At 40.9% G+C, this 27,985-nt stretch overlaps 1 protein-coding gene across 1 annotated transcript; it reads right to left on the bottom strand.

Moving 5' to 3' along the window:
- Positions 1 to 404: 404 nt before the first annotated feature.
- On the bottom strand, positions 405 to 27,971 carry TMEM170B (transmembrane protein 170B). The gene is made up of 3 exons (XM_084618247.1): positions 27,321 to 27,971; positions 11,750 to 11,920; positions 405 to 4,258 (listed from the first exon to the last, which is right to left on the bottom strand). Exons 1-3 carry the CDS (start codon positions 27,415 to 27,417, stop codon positions 4,128 to 4,130), a joined length of 399 nt encoding a protein of 132 aa, XP_084474373.1. The 5' UTR covers positions 27,418 to 27,971; the 3' UTR covers positions 405 to 4,127.
- Positions 27,972 to 27,985: the final 14 nt, after the last annotated feature.

Consider the following 27,985-nt stretch of genomic DNA (forward strand, 5'->3'; position numbering starts at 1 on the left):
TTCCTAATTTTGGCCATGACAAAAATACCATAACAGGTTCTCTTTATTTCCACTTCCAAAGTGAGCACAGCAATTGAACAAAACCCGATAGAGTGAGTGTATCATTTTCTGAGTTATGGTGCAATTTGGTCCATTTATTTTACCTAAAGTGAGATTCACCCATCCTTAATTACAACCCAGAATACTACCACATCTCAAGAGCAAAACTTCAAGTCTTTTTCCTGATCATCTTGCTATAGGGTGTGATTATACATGAACTACTTTGGATGACCATGTACAGCGCCATAAAGCTAATACATTAATGATGCAATATTACGTTTTAATGTATTAAAGGCATATTAAAATATGCTCAGTGAATGAAATGTCAAAACACACATGCAAGTGAAAAAGAAGTTTACAAACATAAGGACAGATTTTCTAAACAGTTATTATACAAAAAGCTATTTACTAGATGGTACTATGTACAACAAAAAAGACATGTAATTAAAATAAAAATCAACTGATCATACAAAAACAAAAAAACAGAACAAATGAATAGCAAAGTGCAAAACTAAAAGAATCATTATTTCCCTTAGATTAAAACAATCACAATTCAATGAACATTAGAAATATATTTATACTGCTATGTAACATTACAGATAAAGACAGAAGTATAAATCACTCTTTGGTCCCCGTGTTCGTACATTAAAACTGGTTTAACTACTGTCATTTGTTGCTGTAAACAACTGAGGAATATGCCCAGAATTACATTCTAACCATGGTACATAGAGATCAGTTCAATAAACATAAGAAGATTATCACCAAAAATTAAAAAGATCTGTAATATTTTCTTCATATAATACAGCTGTTCTAGCTATCTGAAAACAGAATTCTTCTTTTTTTATAGTGATGCATAGCTAATAATTAGAGTGAGCTGGTATTTAAATCTTGAAAAACCAAAAGAGCTTCTATCTTAAAGTTACAAGTGGTTGAAGTTTCTTCACATCAATTACCACACTGCCATTTTTCCAAAGACCAGAATTGTGTAGATATATTGCACTTCTACACTACTGTAGTGAATAATAACCATCAAGCGTATCCATTTAGGGCCATTCATATAAAAGATGCCTTGGTCTTGAAATACTGCACAGTACTATTACAATAAAAGAAATAACACTGTCCCAAGAAATTTACTCTGAGATGTTGTGTGAATTACTAGCATGCGTAAATTCTAAAATATATTTTTCACAAAATGGATTATAAAAAGACCATTCCCAGTTATTACGTGTATACATTTAGACTATTACCATTTTTTATAATAAGGGCCCAAGAGTGTAACAGCCATCTAACTCCCAAAAGCAGTCAATGGAATAAAACTTCAGGGCTGAAACTGATCTATTTCTTTCAAAGGCATAAGGCTACTGAAGATGTTTTCACCACTGGTAACTGCTTGTTCATTCAAATACTGTATTTTAATGTGGAAAGGCAATAAGTTAATACTGTACTTTGTGACAAGCTAGTCATCCTCATATCTCCCCCATAAAGGAGAGCAGTTAAGAATTCTTCCTCAGAGTTGATAGTTTTGTCCTATTGACATTTGGTGAGCCACTTGGATATTGACTGCCTACTGTTGCTAAACATTAATACCATATAGTACACATAGACAACTAAGCAACTCAGACCATATTTTAGAGAGTGACAATTCTGTATGCAACGTATATATTTTTTAAACCTAATACATGCTTGAGCTAAAGATCATTCAACAGCTGGTCCTAATATTGCAGAGGTTTCCTCCTCTGAAAAATGCTGACCTATATCATAAGGTGGCACACATTAGCAAACACTTCACTGGCACCTCAATTGAGGTGAAAAGCACAGTTTACCATTCAATGAAATTTTAATTTTCATTCAAACTTCTGAACTTAGTAATGGTGTCTTTTGTAGTCATTGGCTTAATACGGTGAGACTGAAGACGTTAAATTGTCATAAAACAACGTTATGAATAGAACAGCAAGTTAGTTAGATGTGCAAAAAAATCTGAAATCTAAGATGCAGCTTTCTAGTGAAAGTTAAGAAGTCTTGAAATTATTCAAGTTACCGAAGACTATGTTTTAGGAAAGGAATTTTTAGATCCAGACAAAACGTGGTTCCATAGTTTGTCACGTCATAAGAATTCATTACTCCTCCCAGTACTTCTGTTGATTAAACCATTGCATCAGATAACCAAATCTGTTAGTAAAAGCAACAAGAGAACAAGCAGTAAGAGGACAGTAAAATTATTTAAATTCCTTCCCCTAAAATCTCTCTCTCCAAGGCAAATTAAATTAGAAAGAACATAACTTCAGTTATTTTATTTATACTAAGTTTTTTTTTTAAGTCAGTGACTTGACTATCTGCAATCAATTATTTTTCATAAATTAAGTTATTGAGAAAAATTTAAATAATTATCTACAGATAGCAGCAGCCTACCAATTACGAATAATAACTGATAAACTAATGTTTATGGAGGAAAAATGGTAAAATCAGATTTTAATTTATTGTATTTTGAAGCAGTGAGCAAAGTGATTTTTAAGTAACCATTGTGACAGTGTCCTTTTGATAGTGCTGCAAATACTACTGTTTCAACAGGCCTGGAATAATCTTGGACGTCATGACAGCAACACCTTTGGTGCATAAGCCTTCCCTCTCTATGCACACATTTATTCAACTGTTGTAAAGTACTCCACTGAAGCAGGATATGAATGATTCCCTCTTTCCTCACACAGACCTTCTTGCCCTTCTGAATTCTGCACTCCTGTAATATTTTAAAATTTCTATTCACTTTGAACCATTTTATATGTGCATTTTACATGCATATTACCACTGTTCCTTTTAAAGTAGAAAGAACACAAGTCTACTGAAAGCTAAATATCTGAAAACTCCACATAGGATAAAATGTGTTCAGAAATGAGGAAGTTCATGCATCGCACTATTGTTCCAGTTTTGATACTGATAGACCAGATCTTAACATTAAATTTACCATTTTTGTTCAGCAGAATACTGGAACAATCATGTACCAAACATAAAATATTTCTTAAAATCCCTTTCAATTTTTTCTTTGTTGTTTCTTTACTTGTTCTTTTAATTCTCTTTCAAAGCCTGGATTAGACCATGTTTTAAACATTAGATGTTTCAGAATTAAAGACTGGTTCTGGTTTTTAAATATCATTAAAAAGAAGATTTAATTGCAACAAGTAACTTCTCTGACATCACACTGGAAACAACTTCTTTCTTTGAAGATAAACACAAGTACCTTTTTCAGAAGGGTTAATGAATACCTACATTTCAAACAAAATTTATGAGTAAAGGAATAATTTAAATTTCATTTGTAAATATACATAATAGATTGTACTTAGTTTGCCCTACTCACAGTCTGCTTGATGATTTTTGGACTGATAAAATACCAAGTATGTAGAAATAAAACCATTAAAATCTGTTTTCTATAGGTGGTGAACCTCACAGAATTGCTTCACTAAAGTCCTCCTACATATAGTGCTAACCACATGAATTTTATGAACAGAGCTGCTGCAGTCCTATATCCCAGTAATACTCATGTACAGTTAAAAAAACAAGTAGTTACTTCATACGCTGAATGGGGTAACACTCAGCATTGAGTAGGATTGAGTTAAACAAATGCAAGTACCTTACTAGTTTACCTGAATTAATGTGGAATATATTCACAGCACTCCTCTATTACTACAATTTCAAATGTTCACACTATCAATAGTTAAAAAATTAAACTTCAAGTTTGGCACATGTACCGATTCTTCAGAAATGTCCCTGTATTTCAACACTGTTAAGAACAATGATCTCATCATCAAGTGTTAACCTGATTGGCAGCTCTTCAAGGTGCTTTATCTCACAACTTCACATACATTAATTGCACCTTTCCTGTGACTGAGGCACATAAGGTGCAGAGCAGTAGTAAAACAGTGTGGACACTAGAGGGCAGTCCTTTCCCACTTGACTGAACTTCTAGATTTGAAGTTCAGGTCCCATATTCTTCCTGTTGCACTAATCCATGTCCGCCAGCCACTGAAGCCACTTTCAGGAAACTTCTCTGCAGACAACAGGTTTCCTTATATCAACTGACTGTTTTCACAGAAGTCTCAAAGTGTAGCAAGAATCCTTGAAAATGAGATAATCAATGTCAGTACTGTCTGTCCAACTCCAAATACCAGTGCTTCCAAAGGAGCCATGTTCTTCCCTGCTACTCTGTAAATTCCAGCTACTGCTGCACCTAGAATCACAAGAAAAAACATGTGAAATTATTACACGAACAAAAGGTCAAAGTGGAGGCTTATGATGATTAATATCAGGTCTCAACATATTCTATTAGCAAACCTGTTATCAAACTATTACTGCAGAATTATTAACACCAATTTGCTTTACTTCTCTCACTGTCATGATAGGCATTAAGTATAGTTTCCCAGCTGAAGTGCAGTTTTTAAAAACCTAGGAAATTACACACATATATACAAATGTTCCTAACTTTCAAACAAATACTTATACATTTTATGTATTTATTTTTGTAATTTGTTAAGTTTTGCAGTTTCCTCAGACATTTTCACACTATTTATCTTTGTGTAAAGAAGCCTTGCAAAATTGCCAAGAAAATTTACCAACTGATACAGTCTACTTGTATCCCCTTATAACAATGCTTATAATGAAGAAAATAATAGTTTTATTCACTCCATCAAAAACATTTGAATTTTGCAAAGCTCAGATACAGTAAAATATTTATATCACCCAACAATGTTCTACATTTCAACTGGGTTCCCCTCCCCATAAACTATTTTTAGTGAGACTAAACTCAATTTCATCATAGCAAGTCAGTATCATTCTGACTTACCAGTGCTAAAATCTTTAAGAGTTGTATTAGAGGTAGATAAAAAAACATAATACTAGTAAATGTTGCAATATCACTCAGCAGAATATATGAAAAAGAATATCAATATAATGTTCTATATAATGTTTAACAGCGAGGAAATAATTTTTCTTGCACTTCTGCATGGGGGCTTTCATCAAAAGTCTGTATAGCACCAAGAGGCCAGGATAGGTTCTTGGTACACTAAAAAAATAGAATACCATACTGTAAATTAACCAGACTGCTACTAGCTTGCTAATATCACATGCAGTATGTGAGATTTCACAAATCAAGATCAAAGAATAAAATCATGCAGTCTTATTCACCAGTGATGTAATATGAGTAAAAGTGACATTATTAGCAGTGAACAACAGTTGGGAATAACATGCACTGCTATACCAGTGATGAAGCTATGAACCAGGAACATTAGGTTTTGCTGTATAACATTTAATCTTTGCCTTCCAAAATAATGCTAGATGTTTCCGTTACAATGAAACTCAGTCCTGCTTAGTGTACCTTTGCAGTCTGTCAGTAGAAGAATATAAGAGCCTGCAACAGTTCTGTTAAGAGCAACTAATTTTTCTATTTGCTATCCCATGTGCTAGCATGATCTGGATCACAGTAATCCATTTTCAGTGCACCTTCTTTTTCATGCCTTCAGAAAACATATGGAGGGCAACACATCCTATTTCAGCATTAGAAGCAGTTTCTTAAAGGAATAAAAGGTTGGTGGAATGGTACACATTTAGTATGGAAAATGTACATGCCACTTTATTACAGTTCAGTACTTAAAGATCACAAGGAAAAGAAACAGCCTATTCAGGCTCCAGAATGTAGGGAGAACATATGGACACTATTTGACATTAATGAAGACAGGTTTAGTTGAAACATGAAAAGAGCCCTTTGTAGGGTCAATGTATCATGGGATGGTGTGCCAAAGTAAACAGAAGCAAGGAATATTAACTTTAAGGAAAAACACTACTTTGAACTGATTTTCAGTAAGTATATCAGGCTCAACATGTCTAATTATGTATCTAATTTGGCACCTTCTAAAACCAGAAAATCTTGTTTTCATACCAACCATAGTGCATGCTGCTATTCCAAATCACAAAGTACTGTGTTCAAAACAATACACTCCATGTAGGTATTACTGGGGTTGGTTAGGTTAAAAGGGATTTTTTTTATTCTCAGAAAAACTATTCTGTGCTGCCATCTACAGTATCTCACCAGAAATACCACGCTTATATTATTTCAACCACCTGGGACAAACTCTTTCCTAAATGTTTCTTGCCTATTCACTGTCAAAATCAAACAGATTCTTTAGACAGAGCCCTTCTTCCTGCATTTGAGAGCATTTCTGTTGGTGAATGCACCCCAAACTGAAATCCAGCTGCTTGGTTTTAACAAACAGCATTCCTAAAAAATGGTCTCAAATTCTAGTGTCTTAATAGTTGGGACAGAGATTGAAGAGCTCTTGAAAGGCTTGCAATATTTAGATGAAAAAAAGTCATTGCTGTTAAAAGTCTCTCAAACTACCAAAGTTTGAGAGGTTAATCTATTCTTGTCAAATTCAAATTAGGGTGTGTCCAGCATTTGCCTTTTATAAACACAGGAAAATTGGAATGGAGCCAAAAAACACACTGGTTGAAGTCTGCCAACATAATAAACAGAAAAGTAAGCAGCAAATAAGTAGGGGAGCAAAGAGAGAAAACAACATCTGAGGAATATATGTATCAAAAATTCCTGCATCTAGAACATTGTGGCAAGAAGAAAAGAGATATGCATGACATTGTCCAATGTTGTTTAATCAATATCTTACAGCTTCTTGTCTACAAACATTAAATTCCATTAGACAACTTGCATGCTCTGTCAACATTTAGTTGTAGTGCATTTAACAAATATTCCTTCTCCTGGCACAGAGATTCTGGACTTCCTGCCAATTAGTGGGACAGGATTTCCCATTTGTCAAATTACAATTTCTTTATTTAAATAAGCTATTCTGCATTTCCCAAAAACACAACAGAGGCAGGAGATGTGAAATGTAAAATGGAAACTCAAGTTGGTCTTGTCACGTGGAAATAATTATTTTAAATTTAACCTAGCTGAAGTACAATACTAAACAGGAAAAGGATGGAATACCTCAATTCACATCACAATTTGCAATGCAGTAAACTATTAAGAAGGGGAAAAAAATCATTTCATGGCCATAGCTGATCTTAACAAGTTTACTACAGCCTGCTGTGCAGGTTAAGCAGCAGTGTTCTCTGCCACTTGCCAAAACAGACAATACCTGCTAATAAAATTATTTTGCTCCTCTAGTATCTTGATTAGCAGCTAGTGATGCAGTGTTCTAAGCCAGCCCTTGGAAATGATGCACTGAAAGATTGAGGAGTACAGCACATTCAAAAAACATGGCAATGTGCATTATTTACACTAAAACAAATTTTGCCTACTTGTTATAAAGTTTTTCCACAAGACAGAACTCCCAGACAAACAACTGGGTTGCTCCTCCTTTTATGCATAAAGGAAGTGAATCCGTTCCAATAAAAAAAACATAATGTCTTTAAATTCCAACCCCAGTACCATATCTCTCCAGCTTCAACTATCGCAGTACATTAAAAAACACCTTATGTAAGTGTGACCCACAGTAAGAGCCATCTAGATCATTCTAAAAAGGCAATTCTGGATTGGGAAGTAAACTGCAATGAAAATACCCTTTAAGGCACGGATACCTAAAGGCTTGGAATAATTATGGTAACTAGTAACTTCCTGAATGGGGTGGCAGATATCTATCAGGAATCACTGCCAGTGTATGGACAGAGTGTGTACAGTTTATGTGACTTTATTCTTTTGCTTTTACTGGACAGCAAAGTTAGAGGGTCATCCTGAAACACCCCATTCTTGCCTGAGACAGGGAGTATCCTGGGGAAAGAGAATGTTTTAAAAGTAGGGCTGTGAAACGATTAAAAAATTAATTGCTATTGATCACAATTTTAATCGCACTGTTCAACAACAGAATACCAATTTAAATTTCTTATAAATATTTTTGGATGTTTTTCTACGTTTTCAAATATATTGATTTCAATTACAATGCAGAATACAAAGTGTAGAGTGCTCACTTTAATATTTTTATTACAACTATTTGCACCGTAAAAAAGATAAACAGATAGTGCAATCTAAGTGTCGAAACATGATGGAGCATGCAAATGTTTAGCATATCTGGCACATAAATTCCTTGCAATGCCAGCTTCAAAAGTGCCATGTGAATGTCTTTTATCACTTTCAGGTGACATGGTAAATAAGAAGTGGGCAGCATTATCTGCTGTAAGTGTAAACAAACTTTAGCGATTGGCTAAACAAGTAGGACTGGGTGGACTTGTAGGCTCTAAAGTTTTACATTGTTTTGTTTTTGAGTGCAGTTATGTAAAAAAAAAATTCTACATTTGTAAATTGCACTTTCACGATAAAGAGTTTGCACTACAGTACTTGTATGAGGTGAACTGAAAAATACTATTTCTTTTGTTTATCTTTTTTCAGTGCAAATATTTGTAGTTAAAATTAATACGAAGTGAGCACTGTACACTTGGTATTCTCTGTTGTAATTGAAACCAATATATTTGAAAATGTAGAAAAACATCCAAACCTATTTATGATAAATTTAAAGTGCTATTATTAACAGGGCAATTAAATCTGGATTAATTGCAATTAATTTTTTTTAATTGAGTTAATTTGTTTTGAGTTAATCTCTTGAGTTAACTGCAGTTAATTGACAGCCCTATTTAAAAGGCTTGTACTTTTACAAAAAGAAAAGGAGGACTTGTGGCACCTTAGAGACTAACCAATTTATTAGAGCATAAGCTTTCGTGAGCTACAGCTCACTTCCTCAGATGCATATCGTGGAAACTGCAGCAGGCTTTATATATACACAGAGAATATGAAACAATACCTATTCCCACCCCACTGTCCTGCTGGTAATAGCTTATCTAAAGTGATTTCCAGCACAAATCCAGGTTTTCTCACCCTCCACCCCCCCACACAAATTCACTCTCCTGCTGGTGATAGCCCATCCAAAGTGACAACTCTTTACACAATGTGCATGACAATCAAGCTGGGCTATTTCCTGCATAAATCCAGGTTCTCACATCCCCCCACCCCCATACACACACAAACTCACTCTCCTGCTGGTAATAGCTCATCCAAACTGACCACTCTTCAAGTTAAAATCCAAGTTAAACCAGAACATCTGGGGAGGGGGGGGGGAGGAAAAAACAAGAGGAAACAGGCTACCTTGCATAATGACTTAGACATGAAGGTCGCTATCTTAAAACAAAAAAACTTCAAATCCAGACTCCAGCGAGAAACTGCTGAATTGGAATTCATTTGCAAATTGGATACTATTAATTTAGGCTTAAATAGAGACTTGGAGTGGCTAAGTCATTATGCAAGGTAGCCTGTTTCCTCTTGTTTTTTCCTCCCCCCCCCCCCCCAGATGTTCTGGTTTAACTTGGATTTTAACTTGAAGAGTGGTCAGTTTGGATGAGCTATTACCAGCAGGAGAGTGAGTTTGTGTGTGTATGGGGGTGGGGGGATGTGAGAACCTGGATTTATGCAGGAAATAGCCCAGCTTGATTGTCATGCACATTGTGTAAAGAGTTGTCACTTTGGATGGGCTATCACCAGCAGGAGAGTGAATTTGTGTGGGGGGGTGGAGGGTGAGAAAACCTGGATTTGTGCTGGAAATCACTTTAGATAAGCTATTACCAGCAGGACAGTGGGGTGGGAATAGGTATTGTTTCATATTCTCTGTGTATATATAAAGCCTGCTGCAGTTTCCACGATATGCATCTGAGGAAGTGAGCTGTAGCTCACGAAAGCTTATGCTCTAATAAATTGGTTAGTCTCTAAGGTGCCACAAGTCCTCCTTTTCTTTTTGCGAATACAGACTAACACGGCTGCTACTCTGAAACCTGTACTTTTACAGTTGTTCTTGTGAAGTGCAGGAAATGGCCCACCTTGATTATCACAACAAAAGGTTCTCCCCTCCTTCCCCCCACTCTCCTGCTGGTAATAGCTCACCTCTCCTGATCACTCTTGTTACAGTCTGTATGGTAATACCCATTGTTTCATGTTCTCTGTGTATATAAAATCTCCCCACTATATTTTCCACTGTATGCATCCGATGAAGTGAGCTGTAGCTCACGAAAGCTTATGCTCAAATAAATTGGTTAGTCTCTAAGGTGCCACAAGTACTTTTTTTCTTTTTAAGAACAAAACTGTTGCTGAAGCTGTTACAGAGTACCAGGGAATGTGATAAAGCCAGAAACATACTCTTGTTCTCTCACCTGATTTCCTGACCAATCCTTGGAGGGAGTGGAATGGGACAAAAAGGAATAGGGATGACATTTTGCCTATAGCTGAAGTAGGGAGTCAATGGCCTAGGTTTTATGGTCCCTACACCTTAACAAGAACCTTTAGACTTCAGTTTATCCAGTTTGCAAAGAGATCTAGATCTAACTTAGCTCATCCCACTGATGGTACTAATGACTCCTTGGTTGAAATTACTCCTGTAGTCTACTGTGGTTCTGTTCAACCAATTCACTTTAGTGTGGGAAAATTCCGTACATGGGCATTGTTTTAATGAATGAAATACAAGTTTCTGCCCCTTTGCTTTTTTGGGCTTTACTCCAACTCTTAGGCTTTGTCTGCATGATAAGTCATCCATATAACTAAATCAGTTTAGAAACAGATTTAGTCAAGTTGGTGCAACCTCCTTGTGTAGACTCTTATTTTGCTTAGAGAACCTTTTTGATTTAGCTTAAGTTGGTGAGTAATTGGCTTAAGCTAAATGAATAATGCAGTCAAAACAAAATAGGAGGTTCACTTAAAAGGGGTTGCTCCAATTTAACTAAATCATTTCTGAACTGCTTTAGTTATATCCATGCAATTCTCACATAGACAAAACAAGGCCTTAGTTCCTCATTTGGGTCCAAGGATTGAGCGATGAGTGAGTGGAGAGGTTTTTTCTTTCGAAGAGAGGATTTCCCACGTTGTCAGAAAAGTGCCCGTCTGTCTAGTCTGCATCTGATTGCTCAGAGGTCTAACTCCTTCAGGACAATTGTTTCCTGTCAGAGCATAAGTTGGTTCAAAGCGGGGATCCAAGACATTGAGGTTATTGGTGGCCTAACCACCAGGTAGTAGGACAAGACCAGCAGAGTCACTGTGGCAAGCCAAATACAGAGGAAACCATTGTGAGACTAAGGTTTTGTCTACACTACACAGCTTTTAGCGACAAGACCGTGACGCTAAAAGTCTGTCAGTGTAAATGCTGTCTGTCAGCACTTTTGCCAACAAAATACTTCCACTCCCCATGAGTGGGGTTTGTGTTGTTTACACTACCACTTGCTGCCACAAAACTTGTGTCTTTCGCGGGGGAAAAAGGGGGCTTTTTAAGCACCTGTGAACAACAAAAGTTGTGTCATTCAAGTGGCAGCGTAGACAAAGTCTAAGAATACATGATTTCCTTCCAATAACTAGAAACACTTATCACAGAACCCCAGGAGACTGGAGAGCTGTTGCTTCCAGTCTCAGTAAAGAAGAATGGAATTACACCCTTTCCAGAACAGAGGTCTCCCCTCGTTTTGCAAATATGAGGACACAGAGATTTGAAGAGTCCTCTGCTCCTCTGACAGTTCTGTACTGCCTTTATCTTCACACAGGAGAAGGAGCAACCAAGTTGACATTCTCATAGGAAAAACTACATGATTAAGGTAACAAATTTGTACGAACAGTTATCAGAATAGCTAAGAAATAACGTTCTTTTAAAAATAAGATGTAAAACTATATGTAAAAACAAAATAGACTTACTGGTTATCATTGCTCCAGATACAGAACCCAGAAATCCAATGCTGACCACAATGACAGAGATTAGTCTCCCCTGCCTATGCCTCTGCAGCATCACAAACATTAACACTCCCACAGCACCATGGACAAAGAGAGAGGAGAAGAGAGCCCATAGGAAAACCCAGTACCACATCTCTGAAAAGAAAGCAGTCAAATAAAAGTTAATATTCTGATGTATTATAAAGCAAGCCGTTTAGAAATACTGTATTTTATAAGACAAACATTGATTTCCGTCTTCAGAAGAAATCAATCTGAAAATAGCGGTATGTGCTCAAGACACTGTACCTATTAGGCCAAACATCTTAAAGAAACACCCCCAAGTATATCCAAAAATTCCAAGTAAAATTTGGGTCCACCTTCATCAGAAGAGCACCTCTGAAGCAACGTGTTTCCCTCAAGTTGTTTCTAAAACCAAATTTCATTGTACTTTTACGCTAATATATAGTATCTACTGTAGAACTATTCAACTATCACATGCAAACAAGCTTATCAAAAATATTTAACAAGGAAGCTTAAAAAGATGCAAAGATTAGTGATTTAAATGGGGAAAATAAGATGAAGGCTAGCACCTTAGCTAATCAAAAACTTAAATGAAGAGTTCTGACGAACAAATTCACCCCAAAGGAGCAGAATTTTTACTACAGTAGAACCTTGGAACCTCAGGAATGGAGGTTGGCCCGAACTTTGAAATGTTCCATAGCTCTGAAGCAAAAGTTTACGGACTTCAGCCATATGGCGGGGGGTGAGGGGGTTTGGGTTGGCAGCTGCAAAGGGGGTGTGGCGTGTCAGGGCTCCGGGTGGCTGTGGCTTCTGCCCTGGGGGAGAAGCAGGGCTCAGCACTTTAGACCTGTGAGGGGTGCTGGGGCTCGGGGCTTCAGCCCCACAGCTCCATTCCCAGCTTCCGCCCCACGGGGGGTGCTGGGGCTCAGGGCTCCCAACGGTTCCGCTTCCGGCTTCAGCTGGGGAGAGGGGTGCCAAGGCTCAGGGCTTTAGCTACAGAGGTAGCGCTGGGACTGGAACTGGTGCTCCCCTCATAGCTAAATCCCTGAGCCGCAGCGCCCCCTGTGGGGTTGAAGCCCCAACACCCTTTGTGAAGCTGAAACTGGGATCGGAGCCCCGGTGCTCCCAAGAGAAAGAAGCCCCCCGCCCCAGCTGCAACTACAAACCCCGTGGCTGAAGCCCTGAGCCTGGGTGCTAACGCTCTGAGGCAGTATAGTATTTGCTTTTTTGTTTTAGTCTGTGCTGCTGCCTGATTGAGGACTTCTGGTTCCACAGGATGTCCGGTTGACCGGTAAGTCCATAACTCTGGTGTTCATATCTCTGAGGTTCTACTGTACCTAAGTCAAAAACCTAATGTTTATAAAGAGTCAAATTACAAATGGTTTTTATATTTCTAGTTGCTTATTTACAATTAGTCAACAATGTCAGTCTAGTAATTTCTACTATTTCTTCAAAATATGCCGACATTATATTGTCACAGCTGGGTAACCACTAAAACTGAAGTTCTTAATGGTGTAATACATGTGCTTGAATACAAACAGGTTCCCCCTTTTAAATGTCAGATAAATGTTACTACTACTTTGAAAGTAAAGGAGCAGTAAGGATCATTGAAGGTATATGGGAATGAGAGAACTACTAAGAAATCAGAAAGGCCACTTAAGAATGCTCCCATTCACTCCAGTGCTACGTGCCTCAAACCCACAAATCTCCTCCTGACTCTTTATGGGTGCTTATCCATCCCTTATTTGCATGCCAAAATCTCTAGCTTTCCCCTCAACTTCTAAAATGTAGTTATACATTAAAAACAAACAGTGAAAAGTTAGGGGTAGCATAAAGTATTTTTAAGAGACTGTCAAAAGATTGCCAAAGAACTAGATAACACTTATTGTAGTGAAAAAAAACAAACAAACCAAAAATCAATTAAAATTGAATTGATTGTACTAATCATGAAAACGAATTGTAGCATATTCCCTGTGTGTACTGTGACAAACCTCTGTCCTTGCCTCCCGTGGGTCCCACGTTTCCTGGCGGATTTCGCTAGCCTCAGAGGCTCACTGTGACCCTCCACGTAACCCTTCTCTCTCTAGAGACAAGGGTCACAGTCTACTGAGCCATTTTCATCATAAGCCAGCGAGGGAGGTGAAGAGAAGTTATCCGTCCTTGCACAGTCTCTGTTGTCTCCCAGTCTCAGTGATTAATCAGGGGGCAAAGGGCGTGGGGGGGAGCCCATGCCCACCCTCTACTCCGGGCTCCAGCCCAGGGACCCTAATAGTATCAGCTATGGTAGCTGACCTTTTAGAAACATGACATGTACAATTCCCTGGGCTACTTCCCCCACAGCAGCCCTCATTTCCTTAAGCTCCACTTCACCCTTACCCCCGGGCCTCCTTCCTTGTGCCTGATATGGTGTGTACTACTCAGTCTCTCCAACAGCGCAACTTCCTCCCACAGCTCCTGACATGCACACCTACCTGACTAACTGGGAGGCTTTTAACTAGTTTCAGACAGCCCCTGATTGGCTTCAGGTGTCCCAATCAACCTAGCATTCTCCCTGCCTTCTGGAAAGTTCTTAATTGGCCCCAGGTGTCTTAATTGACCTGGAGCAGCTGCCACTTCACTTATCCTGGTACGAGGGATTTGTATAGCCTGGAGCTAATATATCTATCTCCCGCTACTTTTCTATAGCCATCTGACCTTGCCCCGTCACAGTACTTTATATTAATTTCAATAAAAGTCTCAAGTGAATGTTTAAAGTATAACACAGAACAGTACATATGGCAGGAATCAGGAAACCTTCCTACAAAGTATGGATCCAGTGTCCCATGAAGTACACAGGCCCTGCTTATGACCCACTGTAAAATGTGCTCTCTCTTTAACTGAATCCATTCAAGGTTGCCTTTTTAGAGCCTTTTCTACATTGTAAAATATACCCATTGCTGATGGTGCAACCAGCTGAACCAGTGCTGAACACAGTTTATCTGCAAGCATAGCCAAAAACATAAGTCTACAGCTCTGTTTCAGAAAATGATTAGTCAATCCCCATTTCTATGCATTAAAACTGCTGCTGCAGTCTTAGCCTGATATTACTACATTATTTTACAATCAGAAAGTTATTTTCAGTTATAAGGGCTGCCAACTTTTCCTTTTTCCAATTCCATGGTCAAAGAACTACAAAAGAAACAGGATTGGATAGTGAGAGGATTTATAATTAAGAGCCTAAGCACTAGATGATCAAGAAACATTCCCAGAAGGTTTTTCTCTTGAATTTTCAGTATGAAGAGACAAGCTATTTGAATGGTATCCGCGCTGCAGTCTCAGCCAGGATTGTGTACCATCATGATAGTGTATTAATATAATACTGATATAAATGACCCCACAGAATAAGGTGCAAGAGTTGATAGCATCCACTGTTTTGGAAGAAGAAACTGTTCTGCTCTTGGTAAGTGTGCACCCCATGTGCTCAGGTTTGGATTCTTTTGGGTACCAGTGCCTGCTGAGTCTATACATGCACCCCATGTGTGTCCTCATATCTCCCACCCAAGAGCATAAAGATCCAGGCAATCCTAACTACCTCTCAGTTCCTTCGCCAATATAGAATCCAGGTGTTAAAAGACTCTGCAGTAGCAGGGAAGGAGAACTGGTCATAAAATATATATATCTGGACAACATCTCGAAGAACCACAGTTACCATAAGGCCTGAGCATGGAGATGGTCCAGGTGAATTCCCCCATACTAGACTGGAAACGTCTGTCATCTGTGCGTTGGATGGCAATAGTGGAAATAAGGGTAAACCCTGCATACTTCTGGAGGATCTGTCCACCAATTTAATCCAATTTAAATTTATGATGGGATTTGGGGGTTAGTGGGATCTGCACTCTCATGTCTAGATGTCTGTTGAGTGGATATATAGACTTCAGCCACTCTTGCAAGCATTGAAGGTGAAGTCTGGCACGCAGAGTTATGAAAGTGTGAGAGGCCACATGCCCTAGGAGGCTGAGGCAAACTACTGATGTCTGAGGTTGGGCTTGTAACTGATTGACCAGACTTACTATGCAGTTGAATCTCAGATGAGGCAGATAAGCCTTTGCTGTGGTGGAGTCCAGTAATGCCTCTATAAACTCTATTGTTTGGGAAGGAAGTAAAACCAACTTTTCCTTGTTGACTGACTCAGAGGGAAGCAAAACACTGGAGTACCCGAAAAGGGCAAAAGTCACATGCTGAGTAAATCTCTCCCAAATGAGCCAGGCTGTCTAGGTAAGGAAAAACTTGGGTAACTTGTTTTCTGAGGTATGCTGCCACTACCACCAGGCATTTGATAAATGTCTTTGGGGCAAGACCTGAATACCAATTCTGCGGATGCACAGAGGGAATTATGGAGAACACAGTGATCATTCTTAAGATGAACCTGTGGATGAAGATGTTCAGCTGTTGCAAGTCTGTAACTGAATGTCAAACCCCTTTCTTCTTAAGTATTCAAAAGTAAGGGGAATAAAACCTGTTTCCCCTGTAATCTCGAGGGACTTCAACTGCTCCAAGACTTAGGGCAAGTCTATACTACAAAATTAAGTTGACTTAAGTTATGTGGATGTACACCCACCACAGTAGTTAAATTGGTTTGGCATGTCCACACCAGATCCTTCTGTCAGTGGTATGCGTCCTCACCAGGAGCGTTTGTTTGCACCGATTTACCTTGAAGTGTGGGGCACTGACAGCTGGAACAGTCAACGTAGTGTCTATGCTAACACAACGTAGTCAGGTCAACGCAGACCTAAGCACTACGTTGCTTGTGGAGGCAGAGTTAAGTTGGTGTAGTGGGTGATTTACAGCAGTGGGAGCAATATTGTAGTGCAGACACATACGTTGACCTAACCGTAGTGTAGACCAGCCTTAGAAATTATTCTACTTCTTGTTGTAGTGTGCTCTAGTTAGAAAGGTCTCTGAATATGGATGGGGAAGGGATAAGTGGGGTGTGAAGAGTCTGGAATTGAATGAATGGAGTACCCCACCTCTGCAATCTCCTGTACCCATCAGTCCATAGTTATGAGATGAAAAACTGTTCTCAAATTGAAGGAGGTGGGGGAAGGGAAGAGAGAATTCTTTAAGAAGTTATGTGGCTCCTAACTGAGGAGTCAAATCTGCTTTTTGAAAATGATGCTGCATAAGCAGCTGAAGAAGAAGAGACCGATGGCCTTCTCCTCTGCAATCTGACTCTTTTTGGACGCTTCAGACAGTCTGTGATGCAAGAAGCCTGGTTGTCTGATAGTGCTGAGGCCTAATCTGCCTTCGCCTGAGTGCTGATGTATACATTTACAAAGACCTCAATGTTGCCCTAGAATCTTTTAAGGAGCATAGGGCTTTGCCAGTCTTGGGACTAAACAATACAACATCGCTCAAAGGGTAGGCCTTCAATTGCCACCTGGACTTTTTTAGGTATTCCAGAAGATTATAACAAAGATCTCCTTGTGGCTATCAAGACAGCTATGGACTTTGCTGCCGTGTCTTATCCAGTGCAGCTTGAAGAAAGAGTATACCACCAGCATTCCTTCAGATGCAGGAGATTACAATTCTCCCTAACTCTCCAGAGGAAGTTTATGTAAAAATTTATCAGCACTATTCCAATTTAAGTAATTGTATTTTACTAATAAAACATGGTAATTAGCAATCATTTGTAAAATGGCTGATTAGCAGTTTTTTTAGTCCCAACAAGTCCAGCTTTTTTGGTTCCTTGACATGGGTGTGGTCTTCGATGGTCACTGTTGTTTTGCCTTTTCATGAGCCATTACCAGGCACAGGTTGAGTGTAAAATTGTTCAAACCCTGCCGATAGGAACAGATGTTTCCTCTCTAGGCACTCAGGTGTAGGTGCCAGAGATGCTGTTGTCTGACATAGTAAGTTGGCTATTGTGATGCTACCAGGTCTAGTGCCAACTCTTGCCAAGGTTGCAGGCATTAGCTAAGATCTAACAAACTGATAGCTGGAGACCAGACCAGTTCACTTATGTGTTAGTATTGCTCAAAATAGGTATTAGTTTTATAACAATGTATACACTCTACAGAATGTTGGCAAGTTGCTGCATGTGTTAATCTTATTTATAATGTCTGTATTACATAAGAAAATATGGAAGTTTTACTTTGTAACTTTGAAAATGTTCACTCTAAACTTGTGAGCACAGATGGGAAGAGCGTTTCCCACCTCATGCATCCACAAGGGCAATCAAAATCAGATAGGCCATCAAGGAACATCGTAATATAAAGGATTGTGATATGGCCATATCACACCTTGGAAGTGCTACATGCAAGGAAGCTCATCTTATGGACTTGGAGGCTGAATGAAAGAAATAAAACAAAGACACAGGAACATTTTCCATCTCCTTGTTGTTTGAACTCTCACAGGGCCAAGACTAATTGAAGCTGGAGACCCCAAGGGTTACTCCTGGGTCTGCCCTGAAAGACATTCTGAATTGACAGATCACCACAACTCTGTCATTCTTAGCATTGAGATTGCAACTTATTTGTGTGTATAAGTTTGCTTGCTTTAAGCTGTAAATAACATTCCTTTTCCTAGGCTACATCTACACTGCAGCCAGGCTCCAAGTTCTGAGATCAATCCATTGGTGATCGATTTAGTGGGTCTAGTGAAGACCCGGCAAATCGACAGCAGATAGCTCTCCAGTCGATCCCTGTACTCTACCTCTGACAAGAAGAATAAGGTAAGTCGTAGGGAGAGTTTCTCCCGTCGACACCCTGCGGTGCAGACCTCGTGGTAACTCAACCTAAGGTACGTCGACTACAGCTATGTTATTCACGTAGCTGGAGTTGCGTAGTGTAGGTCGACTTACCGCGGTAGAGTAGACATAGCCCTAGTTAATAAATCTTTAAGTTACTTTATTACAGGATTGGCTATAGGTGTTGTCTCTGGTGTAAGATCTAGGGTACCCACCGATCTGGGGCAAGTGATTGGTCTCTTGGGTCTTGAAGCAACCTGAATACTTCGTGATTTTTGGTGTAAGTGAACATTTACCACTAAGTCCAGCTTGCCTGAGTGGCAATATAGACTAGAGTGGCCCAGGGAATGGTCTATGACTCCATGGTGAGACTGTTACAACGATCCAGGAGTTCATATTTGTCATTGGCTTGGTGAACTCTAATTATAGAGCATACCACCAGTTTGGGGTGACTGCCCTCTTTTTGAGAGTCTGCCCTGAAGTAGGCACTTATGGTCATAAGCCACTCCAGACAGTGCGACAGCTGGCTCAAGCATGTTCTCATTTATTGGCATCACAAGATGTCCTCGCGGAGTAATATGCAATTTGTCAAGGAATTTATGAGATTTTCCCTAGAAAGCTTCCACTGGACTCTTGTGTCTGCCATGCAACAGAACAGCTCTTGAAAGGTCTGCATCAGGCTGCATGTTAGTGAAAGTGGGAACCAAAGTCTGATCATGTGACAAAAAAGAGATGGGAGCAAAAATGTTGTTCTCCTCAGCCTATGGATCCTCTTCTTCAGAGTCTTGCTCCTGTGACTATTCAGTTGGAAGGACTGCTGATTGGGCCACCTGCAATGCTCCCCATACTTTGACGGACAGAGGCACCTCATTCTGGCTGAAACTGTAGATGCTGACTTCCTGGCTGGCTGTAAGACCCATGGTACCCAGTAGGGCCAAGGGTGCTGATATAGGTATGCCCTAGGAGGCTAGGGGATAGGTACCATGGAGTCATGTCCCTTTTAAGCTTCTAGGCCTAAGGTATGTGCTCTAGTCTCCCTTTTCTGAAAGACAGCGATCAAAATGGCCTAGGACTTTGGGGAATATGTTGGTGACATCTCCCTGCTGCTATCTGAGCCAGAGGAAGAGAAAGAATACTCTCTTCTCTCTCTAAAGTTGAAGTAGTGTTAGCTGGAGTGCCAGGTGCTTACTCTGAACCCTAACGGATAGCACTGATGGACTGAGCATGGTTCTAGGATAGTGGTCGGTACCACAAGTGGAATTTTTACCACGACCTATGAGTCCAAGACTCATTTGAACTGTCACCATAGGATTTGATCTTGGGTCACTTCTCAACCAGAGAGACAGGAACCTGTCCTCTGGGAGGCAGGCTGTTGATGATCAGCATATATATATATGCTGAGTGTCCTCAGATCTACAATAGGACAAAAAACCTCTCTTCTTGAGAATGAAGAAACACCTTGAGTAGAAGACTTTTCCCTTCAATTCTGGTGGAACTTCTATTACGACTTCTAGATGAAGTAACAAGGCTACTTCTGTATGTAACAAGCTCTTATGGGAAGGGTCCTTGAAAATGGTTGGAGAAAGAGGGTCGGTATAGGTAAAGAATGGAATGGGGGAGCCATGACAGTGATCTCCCGTCCGTACGTGAAATGTCATTGTAGATGACATGCAGTGGAATAAGGTGAGGAAACTTCCAAAGGTGATGCTCTCTAGACTGCATCCAAAGTGGCTCCCAATGGTACCATCAAATTGGCTGACATGTTGTGGGAGGGGTGTATTGCTGAGGAAGGCTGGCATCCTCTGCTGTATCTTCCTGGCATGGTCACGTCTCAGTATGTTATTTAGGTTGCGTAGGATGGTAAGATAGTGCCTATTGTCTTGAATAGGGCTGAAGGCAATATGACTTGCAGTATGGTGGTGGGGTGTAAATCCACAAAGAGCAAAGGTTGAACTGAGTCCTTGAATGAGCGGACAGGTAGAGCTCTAAACTCATTGAACAGGCCTAAGCCCTCAAAGGGCAAGTCCTCAATCGTGGCCTGTGCTTCTCTAAAGGGCCAAAAGAAATCTGATGAGGTTCAATAAGGATAAGTGCAGGGTCCTGCACTTAGGATGGAAGAACCCAATGCACAGCTACAGACTAGGGACCGAATGGCTAGGCAGCAGTTCTGCGGAAAAGGACCTAGGGGTGACAGTGGACGAGAAGCTGGATATGAGCCAGCAGTGTGCCCTTGTTGCCAAGAAGGCCAATGGCATTTTGGGATGTATAAGTAGGGGCATAGCGAGCAGATCGAGGGACGTGATCATCCCCCTCTATTTGACATTGGTGAGGCCTCATCTGGAGTACTGTGTCCAGTTTTGGGCCCCACACTACAAGAAGGATGTGGATAAATTAGAGAGAGTCCAGCAAAGGGCAACAAAAATGATTAGGGGTCTGGAACACATGACTTATGAGGAGAGGCTGAGGGAACTGGGATTGTTTAGTCTGCAGAAGAGAAAAATGAGGGGGGATTTGATAGCTGCTTTCAACTACCTGAGAGGTAGTTCCAGAAAGGATGGTTCTAGACTATTCTCAGTGGTGGAAGAGGACAGGACAAGGAGTAATGGTCTCAAGCTGCAGTGGGGGAGGTTTAGGTTGGATATTAGGAAAAACTTTTTCACTAGGAGGGTGGTGAAACACTGGAATGCGTTGCCTAGGGAGGTGGTGGAATCTCCTTCCTTAGAAGTTTTTAAGGTCAGGCTTGACAAAGCCCTGGCTGGGATGATTTAATTGGGTATGGATCCTGCTTTTGAGCAGGGGGTTGGACTAGATGACCTCCTGAGGTCCCCTCCAACCCTGATATTCTATGATTCTATGCCTGAAGCCAAGAGACTTGGTACATTGTCACCATAGTGGCCACAGACCAGGCTGCAGTGTCTGAGGCATCCATTGCTGCCTGTAGGGTTGTCTTGGCCACTAATTTGACTACCTTAACTAAGTCTTTAAAGTTTCCTCTCTGCTGTCATGCTGGAGCTTTGTGACAAAGGAAGTCACCCTGTCCCGTGTTAGAAAGTCATAACTGAGCAGTAAGGCTTTAACAGTTAGCCACACGCAACTATAAGAAAGCGGACTGTATGACTTTGTCCCCAAAAGATCAAAGCCTTTTGTGGTTCTTGTCCTTGGGGACACACTTACTCAATTTTGACTTTTCTTGTACTTCAGACACAATTAAGGAGCCCAGATTGGGGTGACCAAAGAAGTACTCAAATCCTGTGAGAGGTACCTGTTACCTCTCCTCAGTTTGTTTTGCAGCAGGCATTATGGCAGCTGGTATCTGCCACAGGGCCTTGGCCAGGTCAAGCAGTCCCTCACTAACAGGAAAGGCATCCTACTTGGACTCGAAATTAACAAGATTTAAAACAGCTTGAAGAATATGCTGTTTTGAAAGGCTTTGAAAACAGACTCCGGATAAAACTTTCAAACTTGAGCATCTAAAGTTACACATCTAAGTAACTGGTCTGATTTTCCACAGATGCTGAGTGCTCACAGCAAGTTCAGTATACAGTATCTCAGGGGGGTGGAAGATGTATTTAGCTGCCTATGTTTTAGGTATCCAAGTTCAAAAATTTTGATTTGGCTGGTTTGCCTGTAGTTGACTGGTTGGTCATATTCGTTCAAGATCAAATATAGTAATGGAAGTTTAGGAAAAAACACAAAGATACTGCCAATTGAAATCCAGTCAGGTTTTTGTTTGTTTAAAATAGACAGGCTGGGGGAAAGTGGGGGGGGGGGGGGAGAACAAGGAAAGGTCTATAATCACTAGAAAGAACACTTCTCTCAGAGACGTAGAATTGAAACCAGGAGTCCCAAATCTCAGTATTCCTGTTGTCAGCAAATATTTGTGAAACCCACTGGCAAAATGTCTTTCATCCCTCTCTAGTGCCTGATCCACCTATTCAGCCTGCTACAGCTACCAGTTTGTTAGCTCAAGTGGTCTGTGCTTGGGATGAAAAGATCCAAACCACACTGATGACTCAATTTGGGTTCAATATAGCTCCCTGTGATTAAAAAAAAAAAAAAAAAACCTCTTTAAAATTTAAACATTACATAAAAAAGAACTACATTGAAAAATGCAAAGGCTGCAAAATCCAACACCCAAAAGTTAGGAAATACCAGGAGGTTGCTAATGAAATCCCCTTGTTCTTATGAATTATGACAGTCTTATTATACAATCACATACAATTTTTTCCACAAGACCACTGCCTCATTCAGTGCACAGCATAGATGGGGCTCTGGAAATAGCTTAGGGTTGGGTAATGAATGAGGCTGTCATCTGTAGAATCCCTACCTCATTTGTTGCAGAAGTTAGATGGTATGGAATGAATAAAGCAGGGGTTGCAGGAAGAGGAAAGCAAAGTCTTATGCTTAAGGAAGCTGAAAGCCACCCTAGAGAATTAGATTCTATCCCTGCCACTGCCACAGAGATTCTATGTGATGTCAGTGAAGTCACTTAAACCAAAATGTTCTCAGTTGGCCTCTAGCTGTGTTTGTCTTTTTCTGGGTGCCCATGAGACACCTGGGACCAGATCTGCACAAGTGTGAGCACTCACAACTATAACTGAAGTCAACTGGAACTGTGCTTTGAACAAATAATATGTTATAAAAATGGCTATAAAATGCTAAGTTTTCTGGGGGAAACACAGGTCCTAGGTGTCTCAAACTGGGCACCCAAAATTAGTGGATACTCGACAATTTTGGCCTTCATCTTTCTATGCCCTTAGTAGAATTGATATACCACCGCCTAGTCACACAAGTGTGTTGTGCAGATAAATTCATTAATGTTTGTGAAGCACTCAGATACTACAACAGCTAATTAGAAAATACCCAGGATAAAATTCTTAATTTTGTATTCAGTCCAGGGTTTGAATAGGGTGCAGTAAATAAACCCAAGGCCATACACCAGATGAATATTAAAGACTACTCACTCACTGAATGAGGCAAGGCTTCTGCAGGAAAACTAGTATTCAATCATAATGCATATGCTCAAGAGGGCCAAACTCTGGTTGCACAGGCAAACTGAAGCCTGGCATTTCGTAGAAGTGCTTCACTTTGCAATTTTAACATAGTGGCTTTTTTTCCTTTCTTTTTTATATAATTGTAGGATAAGTTATTGCCAGAAGAATAATACTGTTACTCCACAATGTTGTATTAAGGCAGATAAAAATTCCTCAAAGACAATATAATGTCTAAAAAAAGAGGAGCCTGGAACATAAGCCATACTAGATTATTATTATTTTAAACAACTGACAGGGCAAAATTTTTGCTCAGTTAGCTGGGCTCTTCGAAGTGCCCAACAGGTTTTGAAGTGAAGGTGGTTTTCTATTTTCTGCACAAGGCTAATAAACTTTAGGCCTGATTTTCAGCGAAGCCAAGTAACACCAGCTCTCAAAAGTCAAGAATTCAAAGTGCTCAATGATTCTAAAAATCATGCATTTTTAAAAGGAAACAGAATGTCCATAGTAAACTGTGGAGACTAAAGTTGAGATTAACATAACATACTCTGACTTTAGAAGGTGTAATCACTCACTCTCCAGCAAGAATTTTTCAAATTCCCTCTCTAAGCAGGGATGTAGAGAAAGAGAATGAGGTATAGTGCAGGGATGGGGAAAACAAAACTAACGCAGGTGCATGAAGCTTAAATCCTTGGAATATGCAACAACAGGAAAACATGCAGAAAAGATATACAACAGTTACATGGGGTAGTGGAAATAAATGCTGCAGTTTCCTTGACTAAAGAGGTAATCTTTAAACATAATACATTTTAATGTAGCCTAAAAGTTCAGTCGAACTGTTCAGCAAACCTTCACTTTGTTTATAGAAACTTTGCAATCTTATATAAACATAACCATTACAAGGTCAATCTGTTCATCTAACTAAGATAGGCCTCTGAGGACAAAACCAGTTTGATTCCTGAAGTCAATACGTAAGGGTCTTCTTGAATGCATTCCTAGGGCGAGATTTCTTTGTAGATACCTTTAAAATGTCTTTCCTCACTCCATCCAAGAAGTCTCCTCTTACACACTGTACATGTCAAAGGTAGAATGAAATGCTTTACACTCAGTTGAGTTAAAAAATTCTCATAAATGCAGCAGGAGAACAAGTGAAGTAATGGTCAGCAAGCAAACCACTCATTCATGTATCCACCTTTCTCTCTGTATGGAGAGTCACTGTACCCAACTCTAAAGCAATTTATTCTACCTCTGTCAAATATTTTGAGGGAAGGTTTGTTTGATATATATATATAATTTATTTATTTTACAATAAAATCACAGTTTATAGGTCTCACTAACATTAGCTGCTGAGTACGATTTAAAATAAAATAAAAACAACATTTAAGTCCCTAAATGCATATCCACGCAAGTCACAGTTTATATAAAGAGTGAAACACAAAATTCCTCAAAACTATGCAATATTATGCTACGAAAGTCACTCACTGTCAGCAATAGGTGTCAGCAACAGAGAAAGCAGAACATGTTTTAACTGCAATTGTAAATTAAGTACTAAGTGTATTCCACACACCTTTAGAAACTGCCAGATCCAATACTGACACCAATTGGTAGAATATACAGGTTTTAATTTTTTACTATTCATTAAAGTAAAAAGAGTGCCAGCTCTAAAAATAAATTAGACAGCCTTTCACTAAATTCCATATAAGCATAAATGATGACCCTCATTACTTACTACTCAGCAATTAACTCAGATTCACAAAGACTAAGTGGATACAGTAAAACCGAACACAAACTTGGGGAAGACTATCAACTTGATCCTGCATCACTTACATTTGGTTATATACTCGGGGGGGTTTAGTATCTAGTCTTCAAAGTTAGAAACTATATGCTATGGTGGTGCTGTATAGCTATTTAGCTTTCTTCCAAATCCCCTCCAGACTTGATGCACACTGGGCATCAAGTGGACACTGGGCCCAACAGCAACAAACTGAGGGAAAGCACGGTTTCAAGGAGGACTGGAGGAAAAAAACCACATGATAAACAGCAACCCTTCTACAACCTTTGTATGCTGAATGATTAATACAGAAATCTACTTTGTCAGGTAAGAAAAACTCCCCTAGGACTAATGATGAAACTTTAAGAGGAAATATGCCACAGAAGCATCTATCACACTCTGGCATCCTTTTCCCTTAAAGGCGGCTTGGAATCCAGGATTTAAATTTTAATAAAACATAGTTAACTTTCCAATAGTTATGTTTGCATATATTCAGTGTATTTTTATTATTACTACTACTACATGTATTCAGGCTTCCAAGGCTTGAAAAGTTTACTTTATGTCCAGTACTCTAAGGAAAAAAACCTACTAGTCAAGTTGAAAATCCTGTTACCCTTCCCTCCAAAGTCATGCCCCCTATGATTTATAGAGAGAAGAGAAATATATTTTATACTTTGTTTTATTGTCAATGTTTCAATTTGCTGCATTGAAAAAATTTAAGTCTGTCTCTTGCTTCTATTATGACTTCTTTCTACTTCCTCACTTTATTCAACTTTCTTATTTTCCTACAATACATTATGGTGTATTGCCAAAAGCAAGTGGATTTTTCAAGCCTTGCATGCTTATTATGATAAAACCTCAACATTTAAAAGAAAAGCACGTATCTAGCAACTCAAGCCACAACTACATCAATGGAAAAAACATGGTGACGGGGGAGAGGAGCAGACAACTTATTTCAAAACCAGATTACTAATATTAATCTCTCAATGCTACGTAGTATGTTGTACAGCAGAAATCCAGACCCCGTTTAGTTCAGCACTCCCTCCTAGTCCAATCATACTTACATAGGAAATACTTGCCCAATAAGAGCACCACCACTCCAAAACTTTTGCCTATCAACACAACCAACAATCAATTGATGTGCCCTACATCCCATGCAATCCAGGTGACACTGTGCTCTTCAGTGTCAAAGAAAAACTAGGTTTCATAGTAGCAGCTGTGTTAGTCTGTATCTGCAAAAAGAAAAGGAGTACTTGTGGCACCTTAGAGACTAAGATGCATCCGATGAAGTGAGCTGTAGCTCACGTAAGCTTATGCTCAAAAAAATGTGTTAGTCTCAAAGGTACCACAGGTACTCCTTTTTTAAAGAAAAACTAGTGGGCAGAGTGTAGTAGGATGCGAAAGTTCAGAGTTTATTGAGGCCATCCCTCCCCCGAGGTTCCTTGCAACAGTTTCATTAGCATAGATAGTACTGGGCTAAGGCAAAGAGAGTCCCCCAGATAAACCTCCACAGTACTGGACCAGGCTCACTTTCCTCCAGATGAGTCTGGCAGTCAGCAGTCTCTGCACAGGCCCTTTCCTTGGGGAGCAGAAATAGGAGATATTGGGCGGTCCTCTTTCCTTTTTAACTGCCCCTTCATCCCCTGACAGCAAGCCCAAGTGTAGCGTGGAGGGGCTTAATGGGCCCCCTCATCAACCTTTCCTGGCTCAGTGTGGGCTTGCCAGCCCTCATCATCACACCTGGCCCCTTCCCGTGACCAGCCCCCAGAGATGAAGGAAACCACTCACTGTCAGCCCTCGCTTACCACAAGTGGAGGCAAAAGCGAAGCCCCCCACTACTGCTCTGCCAGTGATGTGGGACCCCACCGACGCTTACGGGGCCTCTGCCTTTAACAGGATCCCCGCGCTTATCCCATTTCGGAGTCCCGCCCTTTGCCCTGAGTCACCCCCGCCCCACGGGTCGGGTTCAGGCGAGAGCAGCGTGCACAGCCACCCTGCATGCCCCTCCCCGCCGCCGGGTCCCGGGGGGGCGGGGGCTGGGCCGGTTACCGGTGAGGCTCCGCAGCACGGTGCCGTGCGCCCACAGACTCAGCACTTGCTGCACCGACAGGTTGATCATGGAGTTGTCTCCCGCTTCCGCCTTCATCTTCCCCGGGGGGCTCCCCGCCTCCTCCGCTGCTCCTCAGCCGCCAGGGGCTGGCGGCGGCCGGGTCGCGGCGACAGCGGGGAGGCCGGGCTCCTTCCGCGCCCAGGCGGCTGCTGCAGGCCGACGGCGAGGGGGCTGCGGCGGCGGCGAGGGGGCCGGAGCGCTGGACTCCAAGGCGGCAGCAGCCTCCCCGCGGCGGGGGAGACATTGAGGACGGAGAGGGGTCGTGGAGGGGGCCGCTGGCTCGCCGCCTCCGGCTCGGCCCGGGGCCTCCTCAGGGGCAGGGGACGGGTCGGCGGGGCTCCGAGCCGGTGGGCGGGAGGCGGGGGTCGGCGGGGCGGGAGGCCCCCACCTCCCTCCTCAGCCTCTTCCTCATCATCGCCCCAGCCGCCAGCATCACCTGAGGCGGGGGTGGAGGCGCCCGCGAGGCAGACACGGAGCAACCGCCACCCCGGCTCTGAACCGCTTTGCGCGCGCCGGCCACCCTCGCGCCACCCCCTGCAGTGCACGAGCCGGCGTCAGCGAGGGACGCAACGGTAAGCGCGTGTGCGCTCGACGCTCGGAGGGA

The sequence above is a fragment of the Lepidochelys olivacea genome, assembly GCF_965140295.1.
Source record: "Lepidochelys olivacea isolate rLepOli2 genome assembly, chromosome: 2".
NCBI lineage: Eukaryota > Metazoa > Chordata > Testudines > Cheloniidae > Lepidochelys > Lepidochelys olivacea.

What these genes read in the sequence shown, in the direction of transcription:
- TMEM170B (XM_084618247.1), bottom strand. Translation starts at nt 27,417, where the DNA reads ATGAAGGCGGAAGCGGGAGACAACTCCATGATCAACCTGTCGGTGCAG. An exon ending in CGTGCTGCGGAGCCTCACCG is followed by an intron (nt 11,921 to 27,320) that starts GTAACCGGCCCA and finishes CTTTCTTTTCAG; the next exon opens with AGATGTGGTACTGGGTTTTC. An exon ending in ATCTGGAGCAATGATAACCA is followed by an intron (nt 4,259 to 11,749) that starts GTAAGTCTATTT and finishes TTGTGATTCTAG; the next exon opens with GTGCAGCAGTAGCTGGAATT.